Source organism: Mustelus asterias, chromosome 17 (assembly GCF_964213995.1).
Source record: "Mustelus asterias chromosome 17, sMusAst1.hap1.1, whole genome shotgun sequence".
Taxonomy (NCBI): domain Eukaryota; kingdom Metazoa; phylum Chordata; class Chondrichthyes; order Carcharhiniformes; family Triakidae; genus Mustelus; species Mustelus asterias.
Window position 1 is genome coordinate 11,975,327 of NC_135817.1, and position 25,289 is coordinate 12,000,615.

The window sequence follows — 25,289 nt, forward strand, 5'->3', positions numbered from 1 at the left end:
GTAAGTCTCACAACACCAGGTTAAAGTCCAACAGGTTTATTTGGTAGCACAAGCCACTAGCTTTCGGAGCGCTGCCCCTTCATCTGATGAGTGGGAGTTCTGTTCACAAATTCAATTTACAAAATAATGGTTGGAATGCGAGTCTTTACAGGTAATCAAGTCTTAAAGGTACAGACAATGTGAGTGGAGAGAGGGTTAAGCACAGGTTAAAGAGGTGTGAATTGTCTCCAGCCAGGACAGTTAGTGAGATTTTGCAAACTCAGGCAAGTCGTGGGGGTTACAGATAGTCTGACATGAACCCAAGATCCCGGTTGAGGCGGTTCTCATGTGTGCGGAACTTGGCTGTCAGTCTCTGCTCAGCGACTCTGCGTTGTCGTGAAGGCCACCTTGGAGAACGCTTACCCGAAGATCAGAGGCCGAATGCCCGTGACCGCTGAAGCGTTCACCAACAGGAAGAGAACACTTGTCTAGTGATTGTCGAGCGGTGCTTATTCATCCGTTGTCGTAGCGTCTACATGGTCTCCCCAATGTACCATGCCTCGGGACATCCTTTCCTGCAGCGTATCAGGTAGACAACGTTGGTCGAGTTGCAAGTGTATGTACCGTGTACTTGGCGGATGGTGTTCTCATGTGAGATGATGGCATCCGTGTCGATGGTCCGGCACGTCTTGCAGAGGTTGCTGTGGCAGGGTTGTGTGGTGTTGTGGTCACTGTCCTCCTGAAGGCTGGGTAGTTTGCTGCGTACAATGGTCCGTTTGAGGTTGTGCGGTTGTTTGAAGGCAAGAAGTGGGGGTGTGGGGGTGGCCTTGACAAGATGTTCGTCTTCATCAATGATGTCCCGAGGCATGGTACATTGGGGAGACCATGTAGACGCTACAACAACGGATGAATAAACACCGCTCGACAATCACTAGACAAGAGTGTTCTCTTCCTGTTGGTGAACACTTCAGCGGTCACGGGCATTCGGCCTCTGATCTTCGGGTAAGCGTTCTCCAAGGTGGCCTTCACGACACACGACAACGCAGAGTCGCTGATGTTCGTCTTCATCAATGACTCTGGAGAAGATGTTGTAGCTTCTCCGCTCCGGGGAAATACTGGACGACGAAGGGTACTCTATCCATTGTGTCCCGTGTTTGTCTTCTGAGGACGTCGGTGCGATTTTTCGCTGTGGCGCCTCGGAACTGTCGATCGATGAGTCGAGCGCCATTTCCTGTTCTTATGAGGGCATCTTTCAGTGTCTGGAGGTGTCTGTTGCGATCCTCCTCATCGGAGCAGATCCTGTGTATACGGAGGGCTTGTCCGTAGGGGATGGCTTCTTTAATGTGTTTAGGATGGAAGCTGGAGAAGTGGAGCATCGTGAGGTTATCCGTGGGCTTGCGGTACAGTGAAGTGCTGAGGTGACTGTCCTTGATGGAGATGCGTGTGTCCAAGAAAGCAACCGATTCCGGAGAGTAGTCCATGGTGAGTCTGATGGTGGGATGGAACTTGTTGATGTCATCATATAGTTGTTTCAGTGATTGTTCACCATGAGTCCAAAGGAAGAAAATATGCTCGAGGTGACATATCTGGGACGCACACCCAAGTTAAGCTGAGGTGAAGAAAAGTGGACACAATTCTGCACTTGGAGGTACTACCTACTTTCACATGGAAAACAGGGAGACCTGGTGGCTTGGAGCTGCTGCTTGCAGATAGAGGAATTCATCAGAGCAGGTTACGTTATATCTGATCTTAATTCCACTTTCCTTCCTGCTCCCTGGAACGAAAAGCTCACCCAAGATCAAAAATCTCTCTAACTCACCCTTGAATTTATTCACTGACCTCCACTGCTCTCTGGGTAGAGAATTCCAAAGATGAATGACCCTCTGAGAAGAAAATTCCTCCTCAATTGAGTCTTAAATGGAGACCCCTTATTTTCAAACTGTTTACCTAGTTCGAAACCTCCCCAAAAAGGGGAAACATCTTCTCAGCATCCACCCTGTCAAGTCCCATCAGAATTCAGTAAAATCACCTCTCATTCCTCTGAACTCCAGTGGATACAGGCCCAACCTTTCTTTATAAGATAACCTCATCTCAGGAAAGAGTCAAGTGAACATTCCATCAACTGCTGCTAATGCAATTATATCTTTCCTTAAATATGGAGGCCATAAATATGCATACTACTCCACGTGTGGCCTCACCAAAGCCCTATACATAGGGAACATAGGAGCAGGAATAGGCCATTCAACCCATCAAGCCAGCTCCACCATCCAATACAATCATTGTTGATCATCCAGTTCAATGTCTTTTTCCCCACACTTTCCCCATATCTCTCTGTGTCACTGGTATCTAGAAACCTGTCAATCACTGCTTTAAACAGACTCAATGACTGAGTTTCCACAGCCCTCTGGGTTAGAGAATTCTAAAGATTCACAATCCCCTGTGTAAAGAATGTCTCTTCATTTCGGTCCTAAGTGTTTTAAAATTGTGGCCCCTGGTCCTAGACTCCCCAACCAAGGGAAACATCTATTTGCATCTACCCTGTCCATCCCGTAGGGTATTTTGTAGATTTCAATGAGATCACTTCTCATTCTTCAAAACTCTAGAGAACACAGGCCCAGTTTACCCAATCTCTCTTCCTAGGACAGTCCCACCATTCTGGGACCAAGTCAGGTGAACCTTTGTTGCACTCCCTCTATGGCAATAATATCCTTCCCAAGGTAAGGGGAGCAAAACTGCACAATACACCAGGTGAGGTCTAACCAAGGTTCGAGTTGCAAAAATTCTTTTTGTATCCCCCTTGCAATAAATGACAACATTCATTTGCCTTCCTCATCACTTGATGTACCTGCTTACTAACTTATTTTGATTCATGTACCAGGCATCCAGCTCCCTCTGATGTGCAGCATTCTGCAATCTCTCTCTATTTAAATAGTATTCTACTTCTCCTTTATTCCTGCCAAAGTGGACATTACATTTTCCCACATGATACGCCATCGGCCAAACCTTTACCCACTCAATTAACCTACCCATGACATTTCTCAGACTCCATAGGCGGGATTTTACAGCCTCGCTCGCATGAGACCAGAAATTCCTGCCCAAAGTCGACAGACATTTCCGTTGTCCACCCCTCGCCTGCTCCGATTCCATGGCGGGCGAGGCGGTAGAATTCCGGCAAGTATGTCCTCTTCACAGCTTATTCTCCTACCTTTCTTTGTATCACCAGCAACCATTCTTCATCCAAGTCATTGAAACAAAAATTAGTTAAGACCCCAGCACTGACCTCTGCGGCCCTCCACTCATCACACCTTGTGAACCCGAAAATGACCCATTTGTCCCTACCCTCTGCTTCCTGTTAACTAAACAATCCTTTATCAGTGCTAAATTCTGTCCAATCTACCATATATCTCTGCAGAATTGTACACTTTTTCTTCGATTTGCTTAGTTAGCCACAGATGGAACATCTGTCTCCTGGGGTCATGCCTTCTCACTGGGATATATCTTCACTGAGCATTATGAAATATCTCCTTAAATGTCTGTCAGTGCATCTCTACTGTCCTACCCGTTAACCAAATTTCCCAGCTCTCTTGAGCCAGTTCTTCATGCCATTGCAATTGCCCTTATTTAGTTCAAAACACTAGTCTTAGATCCCCTTCTCACCCTCAAACTGAATGTGAAATTCAATCATGCTATGATTGTGGCTCCCGATTTTGATTTGATTTCTTGTCACATGTATTAGTATATAGTGAAAAGTATTGTTTCTTGCACACTATACAGACGAAGCATACCGTACAGAGAGAAGAAAAGGAGAGAGTGCAGAATGTAGTGTTACAGTCATAGCTAGGGTGTAAAGAAAGAACAACGTAATGCGAGGTAGGTCCATTCAAAAAAGCAGGGAAGAAGCTGTTCTTGAGTCGGTTGGTACCTGTCCTCAGACTTTTGTATCTTTTTCCCCAACAGAAGAAGGTGGAAGACAGTATGTCCGGGGTGCGTGAGGTCCTTAATTATGCTGGCTGCTTTTCGAGAAGGGGGGGAAGTATAGACAGAGTCAATGGATGGGAGGCTGGTTTGAGTGATGGACTGGGCTTCATTCACGACCCTTTGTAGTTTCTTGCAGTCTTGGACAGAGCAGGAACCATACCAAGTTGTGATACAACCAGAAAGAATGCTTTCTTTGGTGCATCTGTAAACGTTGGAGAGAGTCGTAGTGGACATGCCACATTTCCTTAGTCTTCTGAGAAAGTAGAGGTGTTGGTGGGCTTTCTTAATTATAGTGTCAGCACGGAGGGACCAGGACAGATAGTTAGTGATTTGGCACCTAAAAACTTGAAGCTCTCGACCATTTCTATTTCGTCCCCATTGATGTAGACAGGGACATGCCCTCCACTATGCTTCCTGAAGCCCTATCTCAATGCCATTACCAGGTCTAGAATACCCTGCTCTCCGGTTGGCTGCAGAATGTGCTACTCTTAGGAAATTGTCCCAAAAACACTATGAACCTCTCTCCTGGTTCATGCTATATTGTTGGTACCTACATGAATCACAACAACTGGATCCTTCCCCTCCCACTGCAAAATTCCCTCCAGTCCCAAGCAGCCCCAAGCAGATGTCCCGAACCCGAGCACCGGGAAGGGAACGCAGCCTTCTGGGCTCATGCCTTTGGCAGCTGGGAACTGTGTCTGTCCCCAACTCCCACTTCATTCTGATTTATTCCCACCTCTTGAATGGCTCTGTGCACCACTGTGTCATGGTCAGTTCACTCATCCACCCTGTGGCTTGCACTCTTGTCTACTTAGTCCAGGGATACCCTCACCTTAAAGATTTAACTCACCTTAAGCTGTCAAAACAAGAGGACCATTTTGAATCATTGACTTGAGGGTATCTTGCAGCAAACTCCCACAACATATTGTGGCTATCTCATGGAACAATCGGCAGCAGTAAAACATTGAATGCATTCAAGAGGCGGCTGGATATAGCACTTGGGGCAAATGAGATCAAAGGTTATGGGGAAAAAGCAGGATTAGGCTATGGAGTTCGATGATCAGCCATGATCTTAATGAATGGCGGAGTAGGCTCGAAGGGCCAAATAGCCTCCTCCTATCTTCTATGTAAGCCCCAACTCCTTCTGTTAGGACCAAGAGACGCACACGCCAGCAAGCTTGCTCAGCACTATTGATCAACTGAAATTTATGTTCTTTGAACACCAACCATTAACCAGAGCGGTCAAGTTCCTACATTCTGGGCCCAATTTTACTATCAAGTTGCGCCTGTTTTCGGGCACGAAAACTTGGTAAAGTCGGGCATGAAGCGAGTAGCACAATCCGCGCCTGCCTCTGCGCTGGTTCCCCCTTTACCAAGGCCCGAAAATGGCCGCGATCGGGACCACGCCTGAAACGGGCGCGATGGCCATTTAAATATATTTGCATGTATTTAAATTGATTACACCTATGTATTTAATTTGACTACACAGGCCACACGCCGACGGCTCTCTGCTCGAGATCGGTGTGGGGTGAAGGTGGGTCCGCTGCTACTCTGCCTGAGCTCAGTGAGGGAGAAGGGGGAGTCTGCTGCCACTCTGCTGGAGATTGGGGGGGGAAGGAGGGGTCCGCTGCCACTCTGCCGGAGATCAGTGAGGGGGAAGGGGGGGTCCGCTGCCACTCTGCCGGAGATCAGTGAGGGGGAAGGGGGAGCCCGCTGCCACACTGCCTCAGCTCAGTGAGGGGGAAGGGGGAGCCCGCTGCCACTCTGCCTCAGCTCAGTGAGGGGGATGGGGGAGTCCGCTGCCACTCTGCCTCAGCTCAGTGAGGGGGATGGGGGAGTCCGCTGCCACTCTGCTGGAGACCGGTGGGGGGAAGGGGAGGGGTCCGCTGCCACTCTGCTTGAGCTCTGAGGGGAAGGGGAACCCGCTGCCACTCTGCTGGAGAACGGTGGAAGGGGGGGGGGGGCGGGGGCGTAGAAAGGAGGGGTCCGCTGCCACTCTGCCTGAGATCGGTGGCAGGGAAGGGAGAGGGGCCCGCGGTCGGTCTGGGGGGGGATAAGGGGGTCAGTGATGTTATGGGGATGGGGCAATGTCAATGGGGGCCAGGGAGAGGCATTATCCGGCCTGGGTGGAATGTGGCAGGGGAGCATTATTCTATCATTTTTTTTCTGCGCATGCGCAGTTGGAGGCTCCAATTGTCTTGTCCAGTGCTATTTGGAATCGCTGATACTTTTTTCACGCAGAGTGTGTATGGGGGCACCGGAGAACGGGTCTAAAAGCCGGATCTGAAACACTCGCAGTTTCAAGTCCACCCAGCACTTAGAAACAAAATGGTAAAAGAAAGATAAAGGGGACAATTCTCGCAAAAAAATTCGAAGTGTTGAATTTGCGTGAAATCACACTGGTTTTTTCAGTGAGAATTTAGAGAAGAATCTCCCACACTCTATGCACTGCAGAGTGCACTAGCGTAAATCCTGTTAAAAATCAGGGGGCAGATTCTATCCCCGCAGAAGAGACCAGCAGCATAGCGCTGAGCGGGCCACTGTGCAAGCACCGATCCGTCAGTGCCGAGATCGGCACATGCACAGTGGCCCCTGTCTGCTGGCCTCACAATTGCTGGCCAGCCCTACAACGCTGGTCCTCCGCATCCCACAGCCCGGTCGTTGGCCCTGCAAGCATGCACAGCCCTAGCCTCGACCCCGCCCCCCCCCCCCCCCCCCCCCACCGATGCAGTGCTGATCTCCCCCTACCCTGCAGCGCCGACCCGACCCTCCCAGCAGGCTTCTCCCTCCTCCCTGATGGCCAGCCCTGAACACTGGCCTCACTCCCTCCTCCACCGATCCCGACTGCAGAGCGTCAGCAGGATCGCCTGCTCCTGCTGATCGCCCCTCAGAGGCTCTGCCCCATCAGGTCCCGCCTCCATTAGGCCCCACCCCTTGGTACAGCCCCATGCCCAGTGGGCAGTGCCAAGGTGCCCCCTGAGCATTGGCACTTTGCCCCTTTGGCGGTGTCCGGGGGTCCAGGCTGGCATTGCCAATTTGCCAATGCCCAGGGAGGCACGCCCCCAGCCGCCCGGTCCTCTGGGAGCCCCAATTGCACTGCCTTCCCTCCAGTGGGGTTGGGCCGCTAGTTCCCTGCAAGTGAGGAGCTATCGTAATCCCCGCTGGAAATCGGGCGCTGATAGATGCATTGGGACGCCCAGCGCGGATCACGCAAATCCAGCACCGTCTAAATCTCCCGGTGGGAAAATCACCCCCAAAATGTTGCACGTCAATCGCGCAGCTGCTACTTCCCATTAAAGAAAATTAGGTCAAATTGATAACATATGGCACTTGGTGACTTTCTGAGCAAGCAAGATTCAAAACAATACAAAGCATAAAAGGAATCATCCTATCATATATGATAACACACTGTTATACAGATAAGAATAACCTTAAAAGAAACTCTTGGGTGCAGAGAGTTTGAAAAACCAACTGGGAGAGATTTCTCATTTATACAGTGCCTTCCATGACCTCAGGACATATCAAAGCATTCTCAGGCATTGCAGTAACTTTGGACTGTGGCCGCTGTTATAAAGCCAGGAAATGCAGAGGCCTAAAAGTATGCACAGCAAGCTTCCACAAATGGGGGACAAGATGAATGAACAGGGTTTAAGTGATGTTGGGCGAGGGAAAAACATTGGCCCCGGAACATTGGAGAGAATTTGCTTCAATAATGGGCATGGGATCTTTTACATCCACCCAAGAGATGCCCAAATTTAATTCCTCAGCTAGAATGCGGAATGGAAACAGTTTAGTCACATGCCCCATTTCCCCATCATTTTCCCACATAAGCCCGCGCACAATGAGTTAATTTATTCGCTGTTGTAACTGCCGACACTGCAATAGTTTGCTTAAGCAGTACTGGAGACAGGCCTTTATCACACAGGAAATGGAACTGCGATAAAACTAGTGACACAGCCCAACCAATGTTCTGAAGTGATAATCAGACGCAAGTAAACAGAACATTTTCCACCAGTACGGAGGCTATTCGAAGGCCAGGATCATCGCAGCAGCTTCTGGTTGGAACTTAAGCTCATCCAAGGGCCATGTCATCAAATGCAACTGCTGAAGGGACAGAGGCCAGACCTGGCTATTCATCATCTGTGTGTGGGACAGCAGATGGCACCGAGACTTGGTCAATTTGAGACCTCCCTGGCGCAATGGAGGATGATGTCAATTTCCAACACCAGCTCTTCCAACATTCCTAGTCTATCAGGGAAAACAGGGAAAAGGTATTTCGAGGCATGTGGGAAAGGTGCAGATTAGCTGCTCAGTAACAATGAAAACGTTTTATCTGGATTACAGCCACGAGCCACGTTCCCCCAGCAGGTTCATCCGCTTGAATATAATGCTGTGTAGGCCTCAGCAGTGTCAGTATCACTTCCACTCGGTCAGTAACACTAACCCCGTTTTCATTTGTGGGTTTCGAGTTGAAAGGAAACAATGGAATGTGTGCAGAGCAGGAATAGGGCGGAAGAGAGGAGATGGACAGATATGAGAAACAGAAAAAGGAGAAGTAAAGAAAATCTGAGGCAAATACACACTGAAGTAACAGGAAAGACCAGGATAACAGTATTCACCAGAGGCTGAGTGTGAGAGAGCCAGCCAGTGCGAGAAAGTGATTAAAAGGAGGGGGAGAGAGCAAGAGAATGAGGGTGGGCACCGGAGCGGGAAGGAGAGCAGTGGTGGTGGTTGGGGGGGAGCAGCGCAAGAATGCCCACAAGCGAGAGAGGGTGCGTGCCCTAAAGTGAGAGAGAGAGAGCAAGGGCACAAAAGTGGTGGATGAAGTTTGGAATCTCTCTGGCTCGTGGGAAGGAGTAAAAAAGATGTACTATGATTGATCGGTGTGGAGTATAGATCACAAACCAGTGGAAAGGATGGAGAGAAACAAATTTGCAAAGAAATTACAGGGAGGTGCATGAGTAATTATAATGGGTACTTCAATTATCCAAATATAGACTGGGATAGGAATAGTACAAAAGGAACAAAAAGAGTGAGAGTTCCTGGAGTTTCTCAAAATAATTCTCTGCAGCAGTACATTTTCTGTCCAATTAGAGTTCTGGCACTGTTAGATCTGGTTCTGCAGAATGATTTGGCCCAAGTGGATCAAATATCAGTGGGAGAGCATTTAGCGGACGGTGACCATTGTATCATAAGGTGTAGGCTGGCCATAGAAAAGGACAAGGGACAATCCAGAGCAGGAATAACTAAGTGGGGGAAAGCCCCATCCTCATCTCATCCTTTGAGTCGAGTGAGTTGGAATCAGTTGTTGGCTGAAAAGACAGTGGCTGAACAATGTGCTACCTTCAAAGAGATACTATTGCAGACAATGTCAAGGTATATTCCTTTGAAGGGCAAAAGTAAAAGTATATCTAGAGCACCTGGATGATAAGAGAGAGAGAGCGATATATAGAGATGAAGAAGATGAAAAGGAAGAAGTATCTATATGACAGACGAGATGTAGAAGATACAATGGAGAATCAGGCTGAATAAAGAAGGATCAGAGGGGAAGTGGAAAAACTAATCAGAAAAGCAAGGAGAGAGCCTGAGAAGAGACTGGCGGCTAACATAAAAGGGAGTCCCAAGGTCTTCTAAATGCATACACATAATGAAAGGGCAGTTAAAGAAAGAATAGGGTCGACTTGGGATAAAGAGGTATAAATAAGTACGTAAATCTGTCTTTACAAAGGAAGAAGATGCTACCCAGGCTGAGATGAAAGAGGGGGGACCTGGTATACAGGGACTGCAGTAGTACATGAAGGCAGCTCACCACCACCTTCTCAAGAACAATTAAATTTGGGGAATAAATGCTGGCCTAGCCAGCAATGCCCACATCCCATGAATGAATTAAAAAACTCAAGGAATTTACAATTGAGATATTGAAAAGGCTATTGGACATTGGAAATTGATAAGGTACCAGGACTGGATGAGATGCACCCAAAGACACTGAAGGAGGTAAGAGTGTAAATTTTGGCAATGGTGACAATCTTCCAGTCTTCCTTACACACAGGCATTGTGCCAGAAGACTGGAGAATTGAGAATGTTATACCCTTGTTCAAAAGGGGTGCAAGGATAAAGCTGGCAACTACAGACCAGTCAGTTTGACTTCAGTGAGGGGGAAACTTCTGGAAACTACAGTGCATACTCTCTTCCACCCTCTTCTGTCGGGAAAAAGTTACAGAAGTCTGAGGTCATGTACCAACCAATTCAAGAACAGCTTCTTCTCTGCTGCCATCAGACGTTTGAATGGACCTACCTTACATTAAGTTGATCTTTCTCTAGGCCCTAACTATGACTATAACACTACATTCTGCACACTCTTCTTTCCTTCTCTATGTACAGTATGCTTTGTCTGTATAGTGCACAAGAAACAATAATTTTCACTGTATACTAATACATGTGACAATAATAAATCAAATCAAAATGCAGGACAAAACCAATACTACCTAGACAGGTGCAGGATAATTGAGGAAAACCAGCATGAATTCATTACGGGAAAATCATGTTTAACCAACTTGCTGGAGCTTTTTGAGGTGGTAACATAGAAGGTGGATACGGGTAATGCTGTGGATGTGGCGTATGTGGATTTTCAAAAGGCATTTGATAGAATGCCAAACAACACAGACTTGTGAGAAAAATTCTAGCTCAAGGAATAAAAGGGAAAGTAGGCACTTGGATAAGAAATTAGCTGAGTGACAGGAAACAGAGAGCAGTGATAAATAGTTGTTCTTCAAATTGGAGGAAGGTTTGTAGTGCAGTTTCCCAGGGGTCAGTATTGGGACCCTTGCTCTTCCTGATATATATTAATGACCTAGAGTGTGGAATGTAGGGCATGATTTCAAAGCTTGCAGATGGTACAAAGATTGGAAGCATTGTCAATTGTGATGAGGATAGTGTTGAACTTCAAAAAGACATTGACATTTGGTGAATTGGGCGGACAAGTGGCTGATGAAGTTCAGTGCAGAAAAGCAAGAAGTGATTCCTTTGGCAAGAACAATGTGGAGAGACAGTATAAAATTAAGGGAGAAACTCTAAAGGAGGTGCAGGAACAAAGGAACCTTGACAAACATGTACATACATCATTGAAGGTGGCAGGGCAGTTAATAAAGCACATAGTATGTCAGCTTTCATGAATACGGGCATTGAGCACAAGAGTAAGGAGGTCATGTTGAACTTATATAAGACACTAGTTAGGCTTGATCTGGAGCACCACATCCAGCTCTGGGCCCCATACTTGAGGAAGGATATGAAGGTATTGGAGACAGTAGAGGAGATTCAGAAGAATGATTCCAGGGATAAAGAACTATAACTATGAGGATAGATTGGAGAGTTTGGAACTGTTTTCCTTGGAGAAAAAGGCCGACAGGAGACACGATTGAGGTATGCAAGATCTTAAGGGATATGGGGGGGGGCGGTTCTCCCAAAAAATTCAAAGTGTCAAATTCATGTAAAATCTGGAGTAAATCACGCCAGTTTTTTCAGCAGGAGTTTCAAAATGAATCTCCCACACTCTGCACTGCAGAGTGCACTGGCGTGAATCACGCTGAAAATCAGGGGGCAGGCTTTCAAATTTAGATAATTTATCCAGCTCCATGCCAATTCCTGGCACGAGCTGACGGCTCCAGGAAATCCGGCTGCCGGAGACGCATGTGGAGGCCGTGGCGCCCAGCAGGGAGCCCGTGATACGGCCTCCACGAGAATCTCCTGGCCCGCTGTGCTACAACAACAGCACAGCAGGCTGGGAGAATTACTCCCATGGACAGGGTAAATACTGAGAAACTGCTCCCACTCAAGACAGCATTGAGAACTAGAGGGCACAGATTCAAAATAATTGGCAAAAGGAGTAAAAGTGATGTGAGGAAAACGTTTTTCATCCAGATGGTGATTGGAGTTTGGAATGAACTTCCTGAGAGGGCGGCGGAGGCAAGTTCAATCGAGGTATTCAAAAGGGAAACAGATTGCTATCTGAAATCAGGTGCAAGATTCCGGAGATAAATGGGACTGGGTGGAATGTTCTTTCAGAGAGCCAATGCAGACTCGATGGACCAAATGGCCTCCTTCTGCAGTGTAAAAATTTTGTGATTCTGTGAAAGTGAATGCAGAGTGTGAAAGAGAGGGCGAGTGAGAAAGGGAATAGATGATTGAGTGGGAAGGAGGGACACAAATATATCAGGTATTTGATGTTTAACATGATTTTTTAAAGGCATTGGCTGAGCTGTCCAATGTAAACACATAAACATAGAAACGAGAAGTAGGAGTAGGCCATTCGGCCCTTCGAACCTGCTCCGCCATTCATTATGATCATGGCCAATTCTCAAATTCAATAGCCTGAATCCCCCCTGACCCCCATATCCCTTGATCCCTTTAGCCACAAGAATTATATCTAATTTCTTCTTGAAATCAGACATTTTGGCCTCAACCACATTTGTTGGTAGTGAATTCCACACATTCACCACCCACTGGGTGAAGAAATTTCTCCTCACCTCAGTTGTAAAAGGTTTACCCCTATCCTCAAATGATGACCCCCTAGTTCTGGACTCCCCCATCTTCAGGAACATTCTTTCTGAATCTACTCTGTCTAACCCTGTTAGAATTAAGTTTCTATGAGATCCCCTCTCACCCTTCTAAACTCCAGTGAATATAATCCTGACAGACTTAGTTTCTCCTTATATGACAGACCTGCCATCCCAGGAATCAGTGAGGTAAACCTTCGCTGTACTCCCTCCATAACAAGGACATCCTTCCTCAGAAACTGCACACAATACTCCAGGTATGGCCTCACCAGTACCCTATACAATTGCAGTAAAACATCTCTATTCCTATACTCAAATCCTCTCGCTATGAAAGCCAATTGTCTTCTTTGCTGCCTGCTGTACCCGCGCATTTACTTTCAGCAACAGATGCATGAGGTCACCAAGGTCTCACTGAGTATCCACCTCTCTCAATTTATACCCATTCAAGTAATAATCTGTCTTCCTATTATTGCTACCAAAGTGGATAAGCTCACATTGATCCACATTATACTGCATTTGCCATGCATTTGCCCACACATTCAGCCTATCCAACTCATGCTGAACCATCTCTACAACCTCCTCACAGCTCACCCTCCCACCCAACTTTGTAATATCTGCAAATCTGGAGATTAATATATTAATGATTAGGAAGAGGGAATTAAATGCATTCATGTGAACAGTTGGGGTCGTAGCACAGATCCCTGCGATACCCCACTTGTCACTGCCTGCCAATCGGAAAAAGACCCATTTATGCCAATTATTTGCTTCCTATCTGCTAATCAGCTTTCTATTCATCTCAAAACATTACCTGCAATCCCATGTGCTTAAACTTTACATAGTAGTCTGTTATGAGAGACCTTGTCGAAAGCCTTCTGAAAGTCTAAATAAACCACACCCACGCTACTAGTTACATCCTCAAAGAATTCCAATAAATTTGTTGAGCATGATTCTCCCTTTGTAAATCCATGTTGACTTTGTCTGATTTTACCACTGCTTTCCAAATGCTGTTATAAAATCCTTGATAATGGACTCTAGCAACTTCCCCAGTACTGACATTAGTCTCACTGGTCTATAGTTCCCTGTTTTCTCTCTACCTCCCTTTTTCAATAGTGGGCTTACATTAGCTACTCTTCAATCTGTAGGAACCAGTCCAGAGTCCAAAGAATTTTGGAAAATGACCACCAATGGATATACTATTTCCAGGGCCACTTCCTTAAGTACTCTGGGATGAAGATGATCAGGCCCTGGAGATTTATCCACGTTCAATCCCATCAATTTCCCCAAAATCATTTGTCTACTAATGCTGCCTGGGAATGGAGGGATACAAACGATTGGTCTAGTTGGACCAAGGAGCGGCACAGGCTTGGAGGGCCGAAGGGCCTGTTTCCTGTGCTGTACTGTTCTTTGCTGATTTCCTTCAGCTCCTCACTAAAACTTGTTTCCCTCAGCACCTCTGGTACATTATTCATGTCTTCCTTTGTGAAGACTGAAGCAAAGTACGAATTTAGTTCCTTGACTATTTCTTTGTTCCCTGTTATGAATTCTCCCGTTTCTGACTGTAAGGGGCCTACATTCCTTTTTGTCAATCTTTTTCTCTTTAAATACCCACAGAAACTGTAACTGATTTTCAGACATTTGCTGTGGACACCAGAATACGAAGATCTGGAGAGATAATGGACGACACAGCACGGTAGCACAGTGGTTAGCACTGCTGCTTCACAGCTCCATGGACCTGGGTTCGATTCCCGGCTTCGGTCACTGTCTGTGTGGAGTTGGCATATTCTCCTCGTGTCTGCGTGGGTTTCCTCCGGGTGCTCCGGTTTCCTCCCACAGTTCAAAGATGTGCGGGTTAGGTTGATTGGCCAGGTTAAAAATTCCCCTGAGATGCGTAGGTTAGAGGGATTAGCGGGTAAATATGTGGGGGTAGGGCCTGGGTGGGATTGTGGTCGGTGCACACTCGATGGGCCAAATGGCCTCCTTCTACACTGTAGGGTTTCTATGATTTCTGACACTCACCCAGCCTCTGGCTCATCCTCCCACAGAGACGCAATATTAGAAAATGCATCTTTAATGGCTCGAGTTTATGCTTCCACTGTCTATTCCAGGCATTGATCACTCTGCAACATACTGCTGATATCAGACCCAAGTTTGTGGAGGCAGCAGCAGGTTTTGGAAGAAAGATCGGAGAGAAGGGCCTGTACCCCAAAAGTGTCTGACCTACGCATCAGTCAGATCATACTACTTATCGAATCAGACATCACGTACCTGGCAATAGCCGATTGTTTTGTTGTGGTTTCCATATGCCACTAAAATGTTGAAAAGTGCATCCTGTAAAGAGGGGTTTGCATTCTTGCGAAAGTGTACATTGTCAGGAAATGTTCTGTTGATGTCTGAAAATTAAAGCAAACAATTTTGCTTTTAAATCTCAGCACAAAATGATTAAAATGTCCCGATATATCATGAAATGGTTCGGTTGCAGTGATTCCAGCTTAAACACCACTTTGGTTTTACTCTAACAAAAATCTATTCCTCACTCTTTCACCGCCATGTCAAGGTTTTGATAGGCAGGATCTGGATGACATGTTTCAGTGTCTGCCATACCTGCTCACAAATTCTACATCTTAGTTTACAATAGAAGTTTTTTTTTTTAAATCCAGTTCGCACCTAGATCAAAGACTGTGGCTTCAAAACAAACAGTTGCGGATGTCATTCGAACGTACACCACATGACTAACTCATGAAATACATGATCATTACATCATTCCAAAAAAAATCAAGCTACACAAAATGAAAATGAAACATGCAGGAATTCACGACTAGGGAACATCAGCTCTGCCAGTCAGCCAAGTGCCGACTTGATGCATTTAATGAGAAATTAGATAAGTACAAGGGTAAAAAACAATTGAAAGATATGCTGATGGGGAGAAATTAGGTAAGGTGGGAGGAGGCTGAACTCACTGAGCTGAATGACACGGTTCACTGCTGTAAATGATTAATGGATAGTGAGGCACAAAGGATGGAGAGAGAGAAGAATGAAATAACGAACAAAAGATAGGCTTCCACTTGCACAACCACTGGATGTCTGAAAGCGTTTCACAGCCACTGAAGTATGTTTTAAAGTGTAGCCACTAATGTAATGCAAGGATACTGCAGCTCTGTCAAACTTTCTCAACATAGCTTTCATAAGAGAACTACCTCCCCCATCCACCATGAACCCTGGAAAACAGATCTCAGGTGATGGGAACAGGAAACTCTTTCAAACACTGTGCTGGGGAAAAGGTGCCCAGGGCGTTGCAGAGGGACAGAGCCCAGGAGCAGCACTGCCACAGGACAGAGAATCCATAGAATTCCTACTGTGTAGAAGGAGACCATTCGGCCCATTGAGTCTGCACTAACCACTGACTCGCCAAAAAAAAGCATCTTACCCAGTCGCCCACCCCCATTCTATCCACATAACCCCACGCATTTACCATGGCCAATCCATCTAACCTGCATGCCTCTGGACTGTGGGATGAAACCCACCCAGACACGGGGAGAACGTGCAGACTTCGCACAGACTCGAATCTGGGTCCCTGGCGTTGTGAGGCAGCAGTGCTAACCACTAGGGCATAAGGATGATGACCACAATATTGGGAGTTTCACAGAATAAGATTGCTCTCACCACCAACATAGCCAGCTCCTCTATCTGTAAGCAAAACCAAGCTGCTACTATACCAAAACCAGCCTTTTAGAAAACACACAGGAGCCGAAATGCAGGTATACATCAAGGAATGGAAGAACATCCCAAATTTACCTCAAGATGCAGCATTAAGTGTGGCATTTCTATGGGAGATCCACCTCAACTTTCTGGAGCATCTAAAACACACAAGGGAACCAAGAAGTGGAATGTCTACAATCAAAAGTAAATAGATTTCCTTCAACCCAGCGAACATAATCTCAGGGAAGGTCCATCCCTATACAAGCTCGGAAAGTGGAAGCACACATCATAATTCTCAAATATGGATTGCCTGCTCCCTGCCTCAGTATTCCTCATCTGCCCATCTATAGAATGTAAATAACAATTTGATACAGGAAAGCTATCAAACAGAATTTCTAAACCCAGCCAATTAAAGAGACAGGTGACTAAATACTTTGCCTCAGAAGCATCTTAAACGGGGAGTGAGAATTAGAGAGATAGGGAGGTTTAGCGAGGGAATTCACAAGTTAAGGGCTTATGGATCTGAAGGTAAGGCTGCCAAATGGTGCGGCAATCAAAATAGGGAATGTGCAAGAGCCAAGGACTTGAGAAGCATAGTGGGGCAATAGAAGGGTATAGAGATTAGGGAGAGGTAAAGACATGGAGAGATCTGAAGACAAAAAGTTGGAATTTTACAGTCCTGTCAAAATCAATGGATCTTTGGTTCGCTCGCTGCGGCAGAATCTGCCACGGCAGAGCCAGAAAATTCCACTCAATTCCACCGAGGCACCGGAAACCGAGGCATTGCTAAACTGGGCGCCAATGTTGGTTAGCAAGCGCAGAGGGGATAGGTGAATGAAAGTCAGTGCCAGTTAGAAAACGAGCAGAGTTTTGATTAAGCTCAGCTTTATGGGAGGTACAAGATGGGAGGATGGCCAGAGGAGCCTGGGAGGAGTCAAATTTAAAAGGTAACAACGACACATACAGAAGCCAAACATCCAAGACTGGACACAGGTAACTCTATGCTAAAATCTACCTTCAGTCAAAACCTGTCAAATTAGTTCCACACCCATTCTGTATCAGAAAGTTTACATATTTTAATTATTCATCCGAGATGATCACTTGGAGCTTGCATTACCAGAAGATGATGTCTGTGGATGATGCGGAATGCAAATTTTACCTGCCTAGTAACAACCGCAAGATTAACCCAACCAACAACAATGCATCCAGTATGGAAACCAAGAGCCACCTTTGATCTGTTGTCGCTGTTTCATTGCAAAGACTTTTTTGTTGATTTTACCTCCTTACAGTTCATCGGTCTATTCAGTCTAGTAAATCAGCACCCCGGCCTCTTTGCTGGTTGGAGACAAGGTCAGAGTAAGAAAAACTCCAATGCCTACGTAGAAACCCTAAAGTGCAGAAAGAGGCCATTTGGCCCATCGAGTCTGCACCGACCACAATCCCACCCAGGCCCTACCCCCATATCCCTACACATTTACCCGCTAATCCCTCTAACCTACGCATCTCAGGACACTAAGGGGCAATTTTAGCATGGCCAATTGACCTAACCCGCACATCTTTGGACTGTGGGAGGAAACTGGAGCACCCGGAGGAAACCCACGCAGACACGAGGAGAATGTGCAAACTCCACACAGACAGTGACCCAAGCCGGGAATCGAACTCAGTTCCCTGGAGCTGTGAAGCAGCAGTGCTAACCACTGTGCTACTGTGCCGTCCGGCCTACAAGCCAACTTGACTTGACAGCTCTGCAGAGTTCCTCAATTCATTTGTCCTTCTTCTCCCCATAGCCTCTTAATTTATATTTGATACAGATTCTGGGGCAGCTCCAAGAATTCTTCCCCCAAATCTCTCCACCTCACTCTCTATTTCAAAAGCCTTCTCAAATTCCACCAGGCAGGAGAGTGGGGTCATCCATGATCTTAATGAAAGGCAGAGAAAGTCCAAGGGCCATTTGTTTACTGCTGTTCTTAACTTCAGCTGATTATTTCGTCACCCTGCTGGCTGAGTGCCCATTTTCCTCGTGCGCCATCTTGGTGCATTCCTTTCAGCTAAGAGCATTAAATGGCTCCGTGCAGAAAAACAAAACCTGTGAACTGAGGAAGCTGTCACTGCAAGGAGAGTAAATTGCATTAACACCTGCTGTTTGCTTACACTAACCAAAGAGAAAGCCACTAACTGGCTGCTGACAGATTATTGACCTGAAATATTAACTTTATCTTTATTTCCAGAAATCCTGCCTGCCTGCCTGCTCTGCTGAGTATTTCCAACATTTTCTGTTTTAAGGGGAAAAAAGCCTTCTGAGACTATAACTCAGCACTAAAACATTAGGGATAATTGTTCAATATTAGAAGATTGAAATTGGCACAGGTTGTATTGAAATAGGCACAGGACGGCACTGCGGTTAGCACTGCGGCACAGTGGTTAGCACTGCGGCACAGTGGTTAGCACTGCGGCACAGTGGTTAGCACTGCGGCACAGTGGTTAGCACTGCGGCACAGTGGTTAGCACTGCGGCACAGTGGTTAGCACTGCGGCACAGTGGTTAGCACTGCGGCACAGTGGTTAGCACTGCGGCACAGTGGTTAGCACTGCGGCACAGTGGTTAGCACTGCGGCACAGTGGTTAGCACTGCGGCACAGTGGTTAGCACTGCGGCACAGTGGTTAGCACTGCGGCACAGTGGTTAGCACTGCGGCACAGTGGTTAGCGCTGCTGCCTCACAGCGCCAGGGACTCGAGTTTAATTCTGGCCTTGGGTGACTATCTGTGTGGAGTTTGCACATTCTCCTTGTGTCTGTGTGCGTACTCTGTCAGAGAATCGATGCAGACGCAATGAGCTGAAGGTCCTCCTTCTGCACTGTAGGGATTCTATGATTTATTATTTAGCTGCCCATTCACTAAGTAAAAGGAAGAACTTGGGGCCTGAACACAGTTACTCCCTTTTCCTTTCCCCCCGCGCAGGTGGACACCAGTTCTTAAACATAAGAATAATGCCTTAATCGTTCCCATTTTAACCAGCGCTCGTCCGTTACGACCAGAGCACTGTGACAGGATCGCAACAATACCACAGGTAGCGAGGCCAATCTGTATCTGCGGGTTGAAAATAATTAGCCCACTTACTAACATTTTCCAACCTGTGGGTTTAAACTAGTAAGACAGAGCGGAAGGAATCTGGTGGAAATAACAGCCATATTAAAGATCAGTGAGATGAAAGTAAAGGTCAGATTAAGGAATGAAATAAGGGTAAAATAATCAAACAGACAGGGAACAGATAAAGCTGCAGAACATAAGCTATGATGGAAGATTAATTTAAAAAATTAAATTGCCTGTTCAGCAATATGCACAGCAAGCAGAATAAAATGGGGGCACTGACAGCAATAACCCATCGAGAGGAACTAGATACGGTCAGATAACTGAACAAGGCTGCTTTTAAAACAGGACTGGTGGTTAAATACTGCAGGATATAATGTATTTAAGAAGTATATAGAAGGAAGGAGAAGGCTGACTGTACAAATTAGACATAACATAGCAGCAGATAGAAGGAGATAACCAGAAACAGAACCCATATGTGGATTGAGTTAAAGGATAAGAAATACTGCCCTAGTTCTTTTAGCAGTTTATTTGGGGCTGGTTTTGGGGCGACAGAACACTTTTTGACGTCCAAAAGTATTGATGGAACCCTTAAGAAACATTCTGATGTTAAAAAGTTAAAGCAGTTATTTGAAACCTATAGTGCTTCAAGTTTCTTTTACCAGCATGTATGTTACAACGTCTTCAATGGAAGGCTTAAGCAGATTGTCCGTGATCTTGTAGGCTTCTCCCAGGAGTGCAATGTGGTAACTTACTTATAAAGATGCCTCTGTTGCGTTTTCATCATCGACTTTGACAATTTCAAATGTCAAGGTTTTACAGTTTGTAAGTGCATTAAGCATTCTCAAGAAAACTTTATATTGGGAATGAGGTGTTTCCAAGTGCCTTCGCAATTTAACAGGTGCTAAACTGTTGGGAGAATATTTTGTAGCACACAGTGCACTATACTTCAGGGATTTTTTTTTTAAAACGTGCATAGATCAAAAATCAAATTGCTGAATCCCTGACTATCAACATCCTGAGGGTTACCATTGACTGGAAACTGAACTGGCCCAGCATATAAATAATGTGGCTATAATAGCAGGTCAGAAGCTAGGAATCCTCTGGCAAGTAACTCACCTCCTGACTCCCCAAAGGCTGTCCACAATCTACAAGGCACAAGTTGGGAGTGTGCTGGAATACTCTCCACTCGTCTGGATGAGTGCAGCTCCAACAACACACAAGATCAACACCGCCTAGAACAAAGTGGCCCACTTGACTGGCACCCCATTCACTACCTTAAACATTCACTCCCTTCACCACCAACACACAGTAGCAGCAGTGTGTGCCATCTACAACATACACTTCAGCAACTCACCAAGGCTTCTTCAACAGCATCTTCCAAACCCACGACATCTACCATCAAGGGCAGCAGACATCTGGGAACACCACCACCGAAATGCTCCCCTCCTGACCACACCACCCTGACTTGGAAACATATTGTTGTTCCTTCACTGTCACTGGGTCAAAATCCTGACATTCCCTCTATAATGGCATAGCGGGTGTACCAACACCACATAGATTGCGGCAGTTCAAGGCGGCGGTTCACCAGCACAGTCTTATTAGCATGGGTGATAAAATGCTGGCCTGACCAGTGATGTCCACATCTCGAGAAAGAATAATAAAAACATCTGGACAGAAATACAGCAGAAACTTCTTGATTGAGGCAGCAAAGAGAAAGTTAAAATCACTACCAAATGGAGTCGTTATGGCAAATGGTATAGATGAATTTAAAGGGAAGTTAAATAAACATGAGATAGAACAAAATTAAGCAACTAGAGAGGATAAGATGAAATAAAGAGTGGGAGGATGGCATTTTGAGCAGCTTGTTCCTATACTACTAATCCTAATAATCAGATATATTGGTTACATACACACATGTGTAACTGTTCATTAATGATTTCCTCACTTTAAATATATTTTCACATTGTTGTGAAACATTCACAAAGCAGAAGCCTGGTCCCTTTGATGAAACATTTGTCGTTCCTATCCTGCTGTTCCAAGTGAGTGTCCCCTGCATTAGCTCATTGGCTTTCATCCTTATTTATAGCAGAGAGCTGGAGAAACCTCTTCACACAGTAGTGAGAGAATGTGACGTTCACTCTTAGGATCGCTGAAGGAGGCAGAAGCTATATCAATTTTCAAGATTGCATTGGATAAGTAGGTGAAGGGAAAGGAAGTGAAGAGATATCAGAAGAGCATGGATAAATGTGATTTGAGCCTTTTGGTTATGTGGAGTGTGACAGCTGACAGGGACATGTATTTTCTATGTGTTTCTATGCCTAAAGGCAACTTGTCAGTGTGGTGTCATTCAACAATGTCCTTACTTTATGACTTCTCCCCTCAGAGTCCAGCAGGGCAGTGCGCCCTGCTCTTAGCAACAGAAGGGTAGAAGACTTATAAGCTTAGAAGTTGAAAAACCATTTCAGAAGGCTCCCAAATAGCAAGAGTTCACAGGTTGGCGACTACAGAACAACATTCCGTGGAAACATTTCTGAGAGAGAGTTGACTGGGGTTGAGGTGTAAGAGGAGAGCTGTGTGAAACTGGAGATCACAAGGCTTCAAATTAAAAACGCCTGGAGTTCGTAGATGAATGATTTTCCCCGAGGACTGTGTTTCCAATTCTGACAGTGTGACATTTTGAGTCTATTGATTGTAAAGGTATCATTTAGACTCAAAACGTTGACTTTCTCTCTCTACAGACGCTGCCAAGCCTGCGGAGTATCGCAAGTAATGCCAATTGCTTGAGAGGAGAATAAAATTGTCAATTTTAGGAGAAACTTGGTAATGGACTTCCTTCCCTCATTCCATATGCCCATCCCCCAAAAGGAACACAGGCACCATGGGACACACTGGTGATTTAAAACAGTGTTTACATTTTGAACAGCCTCTTAAATACTGTGCGATTCTTTTAAACCAAAATCTGAGCGCTTCACTGTCGAAATAATTAAAGGTCTTGCCTCCTGCCTGCATCCTTTGCACCACACCATTAATTAACTTTAAAAATGTGAGCGACTAAATAAGACTTAAATCAGAATTAACCAAAAAAAAAAGCACCCATGAATAAGCAGCACAGAATCAATTAAAATCACTCAATTTTCTCCCACAAATTTGATCAGTTCACTCGGAAGACATTTGCTCTAACCTCTTCCTGTGTCGAGGTTGATTTTTATTCCACACAGGTTGAAAAATTTAACTAATTTTAATAATTAGTAATTAATAAGTAAACTTCCATAAAACCATCCTGAATATGTGATTTCACAATCAGTGTGTAAACTCTCCCGCACACAGGTCTGCTTCTACCTCAGGGCTGCAACATCATCAGTGCTCATTTGGGCTACAGTGCTGCAGCACAGTTATGTCACTGAGGAAAATTATTTACTTGGCAAGTAACTCATGCCACACAAGTACCAGGCTCTGACCAACTCTAACAAGAGAGGATCTAAACATCACCCCTTGACACTCAATGGCATTACCATCGCTGAATTCCCCCACTATCAATGTCCTGGGGGTTACCATTGACCAGAAACTGAACTAGACCAGCCATATAAATACTGTGACTATAAGACCAGGTCAAAGGATAAGACCATAAGACATTGGAGCAGAATTAGGCCACTCAGCCCATCGAGTTACTCTGCCATTCAATCATGGCTGATATTTTTCTCATCCCCATTCTCCTGCCTTTTCCCCATAACTTCTGATCCCCTTATTAATCAAGAACCTATCTATCTCTGTCTTAAAGACACTCAATGACCTGGCCTCCACAGCCTTCAGCGGCAAAGAGTTCCACAGATTCACCACTCTCTGGCTGAAGAAATTCCTCCTCATCTCTGTTTTAAAGAAGGCTAGGAATTCTCTGGTGAGTAACTCACTTCCTAACCCCCTCAAGTCCTGTCCACCATCTAAAGGCACAAGTTAGGAGTGTGATGGAATACTCTCCACTTGCCTGAATGAGTGCAGTTCCAACAACACTCAAGAAGCTCGACACCATCCAGAACAAAGAAGTCCGCTTGATTGCTACCCCTTCCACAAGCATTCAATCCGTCCACCACAAACAAACAGTGGCAGCCGTGTGTACCATCTACAAGATGCACTGCAGCAACTCAACAAGGTTTCTTCAACAAGGCACCTTCCAAACCCACAGCCACTACCATCTGGAAGGACAAGAGCAGCAGATACCTGGGAACACCACCACCTGGAAGTTCCCCTCAAAGCCACTCACCATCCTGACTTGGAAAAATGCCACCGTTCCTTCACTGCTGCTGGGTCAAAATCCTGGAATTCCCTCCCTAACAGCACTGTGGATGTACCTATACCTCAGGGACTGCAGCGGTTCAAGAAGCAGCTCACCACCACCTTCTGAAGGGCTACTAGAGATGGGCAATACATTCTGGCTTAGCCTTTAAAAAGCAGCAATATTTCAGCTTCTGGCCACCCTCTTTGCCTCCCAGCCTAGTTTCACACAAAGCAGAGCAAGTCCAGGCCACAACTGTTAACACAATTGTATGCGGCAGGTAACCGAACACCTCTAAAACAATCGACTGGATTTTACATATCCCCAGCCAGGCATGCTTTGGGGGGGGGGGGGGGGGGACATAAAATAGGGTGGATGCTGAACCCCACCACATCATCCCATAACATGTAGATGGATGGGGGCTGTAATCAGCAATCCACTTGCTATATTTAAACAAATAATCGAGAGTCAACTGAGCACATTAACAAGCTAACTGACGCCAATATTACACTGTCCACATCATAGTGCCATTGGTGTGGGCAGTGGAGCAGCGGGCATCCACTCCCACCCCTGCTGAAAAATGAAAAGGATATAGTAAAGGACAGACGGAGGGCGGGGGGGAAGAAAGAAGTGGAGAAAGAGCTGGAACAGGGTATAATAAACATTGTAGAAAAACCAAGCAAGAGCTACACTGAAGTGAGAAGATAGGGACAAGGATTGATTCATGTTAAAGAAAAAAACTACTATTGAGGGGTAGGAAAGAATTAGACATCGGAGGGGACAAAGCAAGCAGATAATTTTCCCCCATGAGTTGAACAAATTGTAATGAGTGCATCTCCTGTAACACTGCCCTTGATAAGCAGAGAAAATAGCACATCATTTGAATGTTTTTTGTAACAGAGGGAGAGTTGCAGACTCACCTCTGGAAGGCTTGGATCTGATTTAAAGTCAGAAGTCACCAATGCCATCATTCTGCACATTTAGGCAGAATGGTGGCAGATTCTGTCCATCTCTTGCACCATTTCCACTGGGTGGGTGGGCAAACAGGGTCAATATGGGCTTTACACACCCTTGTTTCCCAGGGGTAGCTGCACATGTAGAAGTGCAGTTGCCTTCAAACAGAAGGAGATTTCATTCTTGTGGTTTCCTAAATGCTTTAGGCGTTTGAAGAGCAGATCTAAAGCTGCCAGAGTTATTTGGAGGGGTAAGGTACCCTTTTGGACAGGTCAGGTGCCCGTTTGTTAAGAGTAGATCTGAAGGTGCATAAAAAAAGTGGATAAGCTCTGTGCAACTGACAGACTGTCAAGTCATTTAAATCTGCAGATCCTTGAAATTCAGTCTGCAGTGGAAATAAATCAGTGTTTGCTATTTCACTAATTGTTCATAATAAGCCCAAGGTTCATCATTATAGGATTAGGGCTATTTGACTGCTTCCACAACCTATCATTATGAACATGGGACAGCCGTAAATTCACATTGTGATTAACAGATCCAAGTGGTTATAAAGATATTTGCTGTCTTTAAGTGGGGCTATGAATACAAATGTTTGATTTTTATGAGAGATTAAGTACTTGAAGGGATTTAAATATTATCAATAAGAGTGTTTATTTAAAATACAGTTAAGTCTGCAACAGACACTTACAACGTTATTCTATTTAATCTACCATGACTCCTGAGGACTAGTCATGGTGGATGCTGGGTGAGTTGGCAAGCAGGGTGTAAGG

At 45.6% G+C, this 25,289-nt stretch overlaps 1 protein-coding gene across 3 annotated transcripts in view; it reads right to left on the minus strand.

The window, feature by feature from the left end:
• LOC144506329 (growth hormone-regulated TBC protein 1-like) overlaps positions 1-25,289 on the minus strand; it is an 86,603-nt gene that overhangs the window by 48,006 nt on the left and 13,308 nt on the right. For all 3 annotated transcript variants that reach the window (XM_078232293.1, XM_078232291.1, XM_078232292.1), the window contains exon 4: positions 14,775-14,899. In XM_078232293.1, the coding sequence (XP_078088419.1) occupies positions 14,775-14,899 (125 nt within the window). The remainder of the gene's footprint in view (positions 1-14,774; positions 14,900-25,289) is intronic.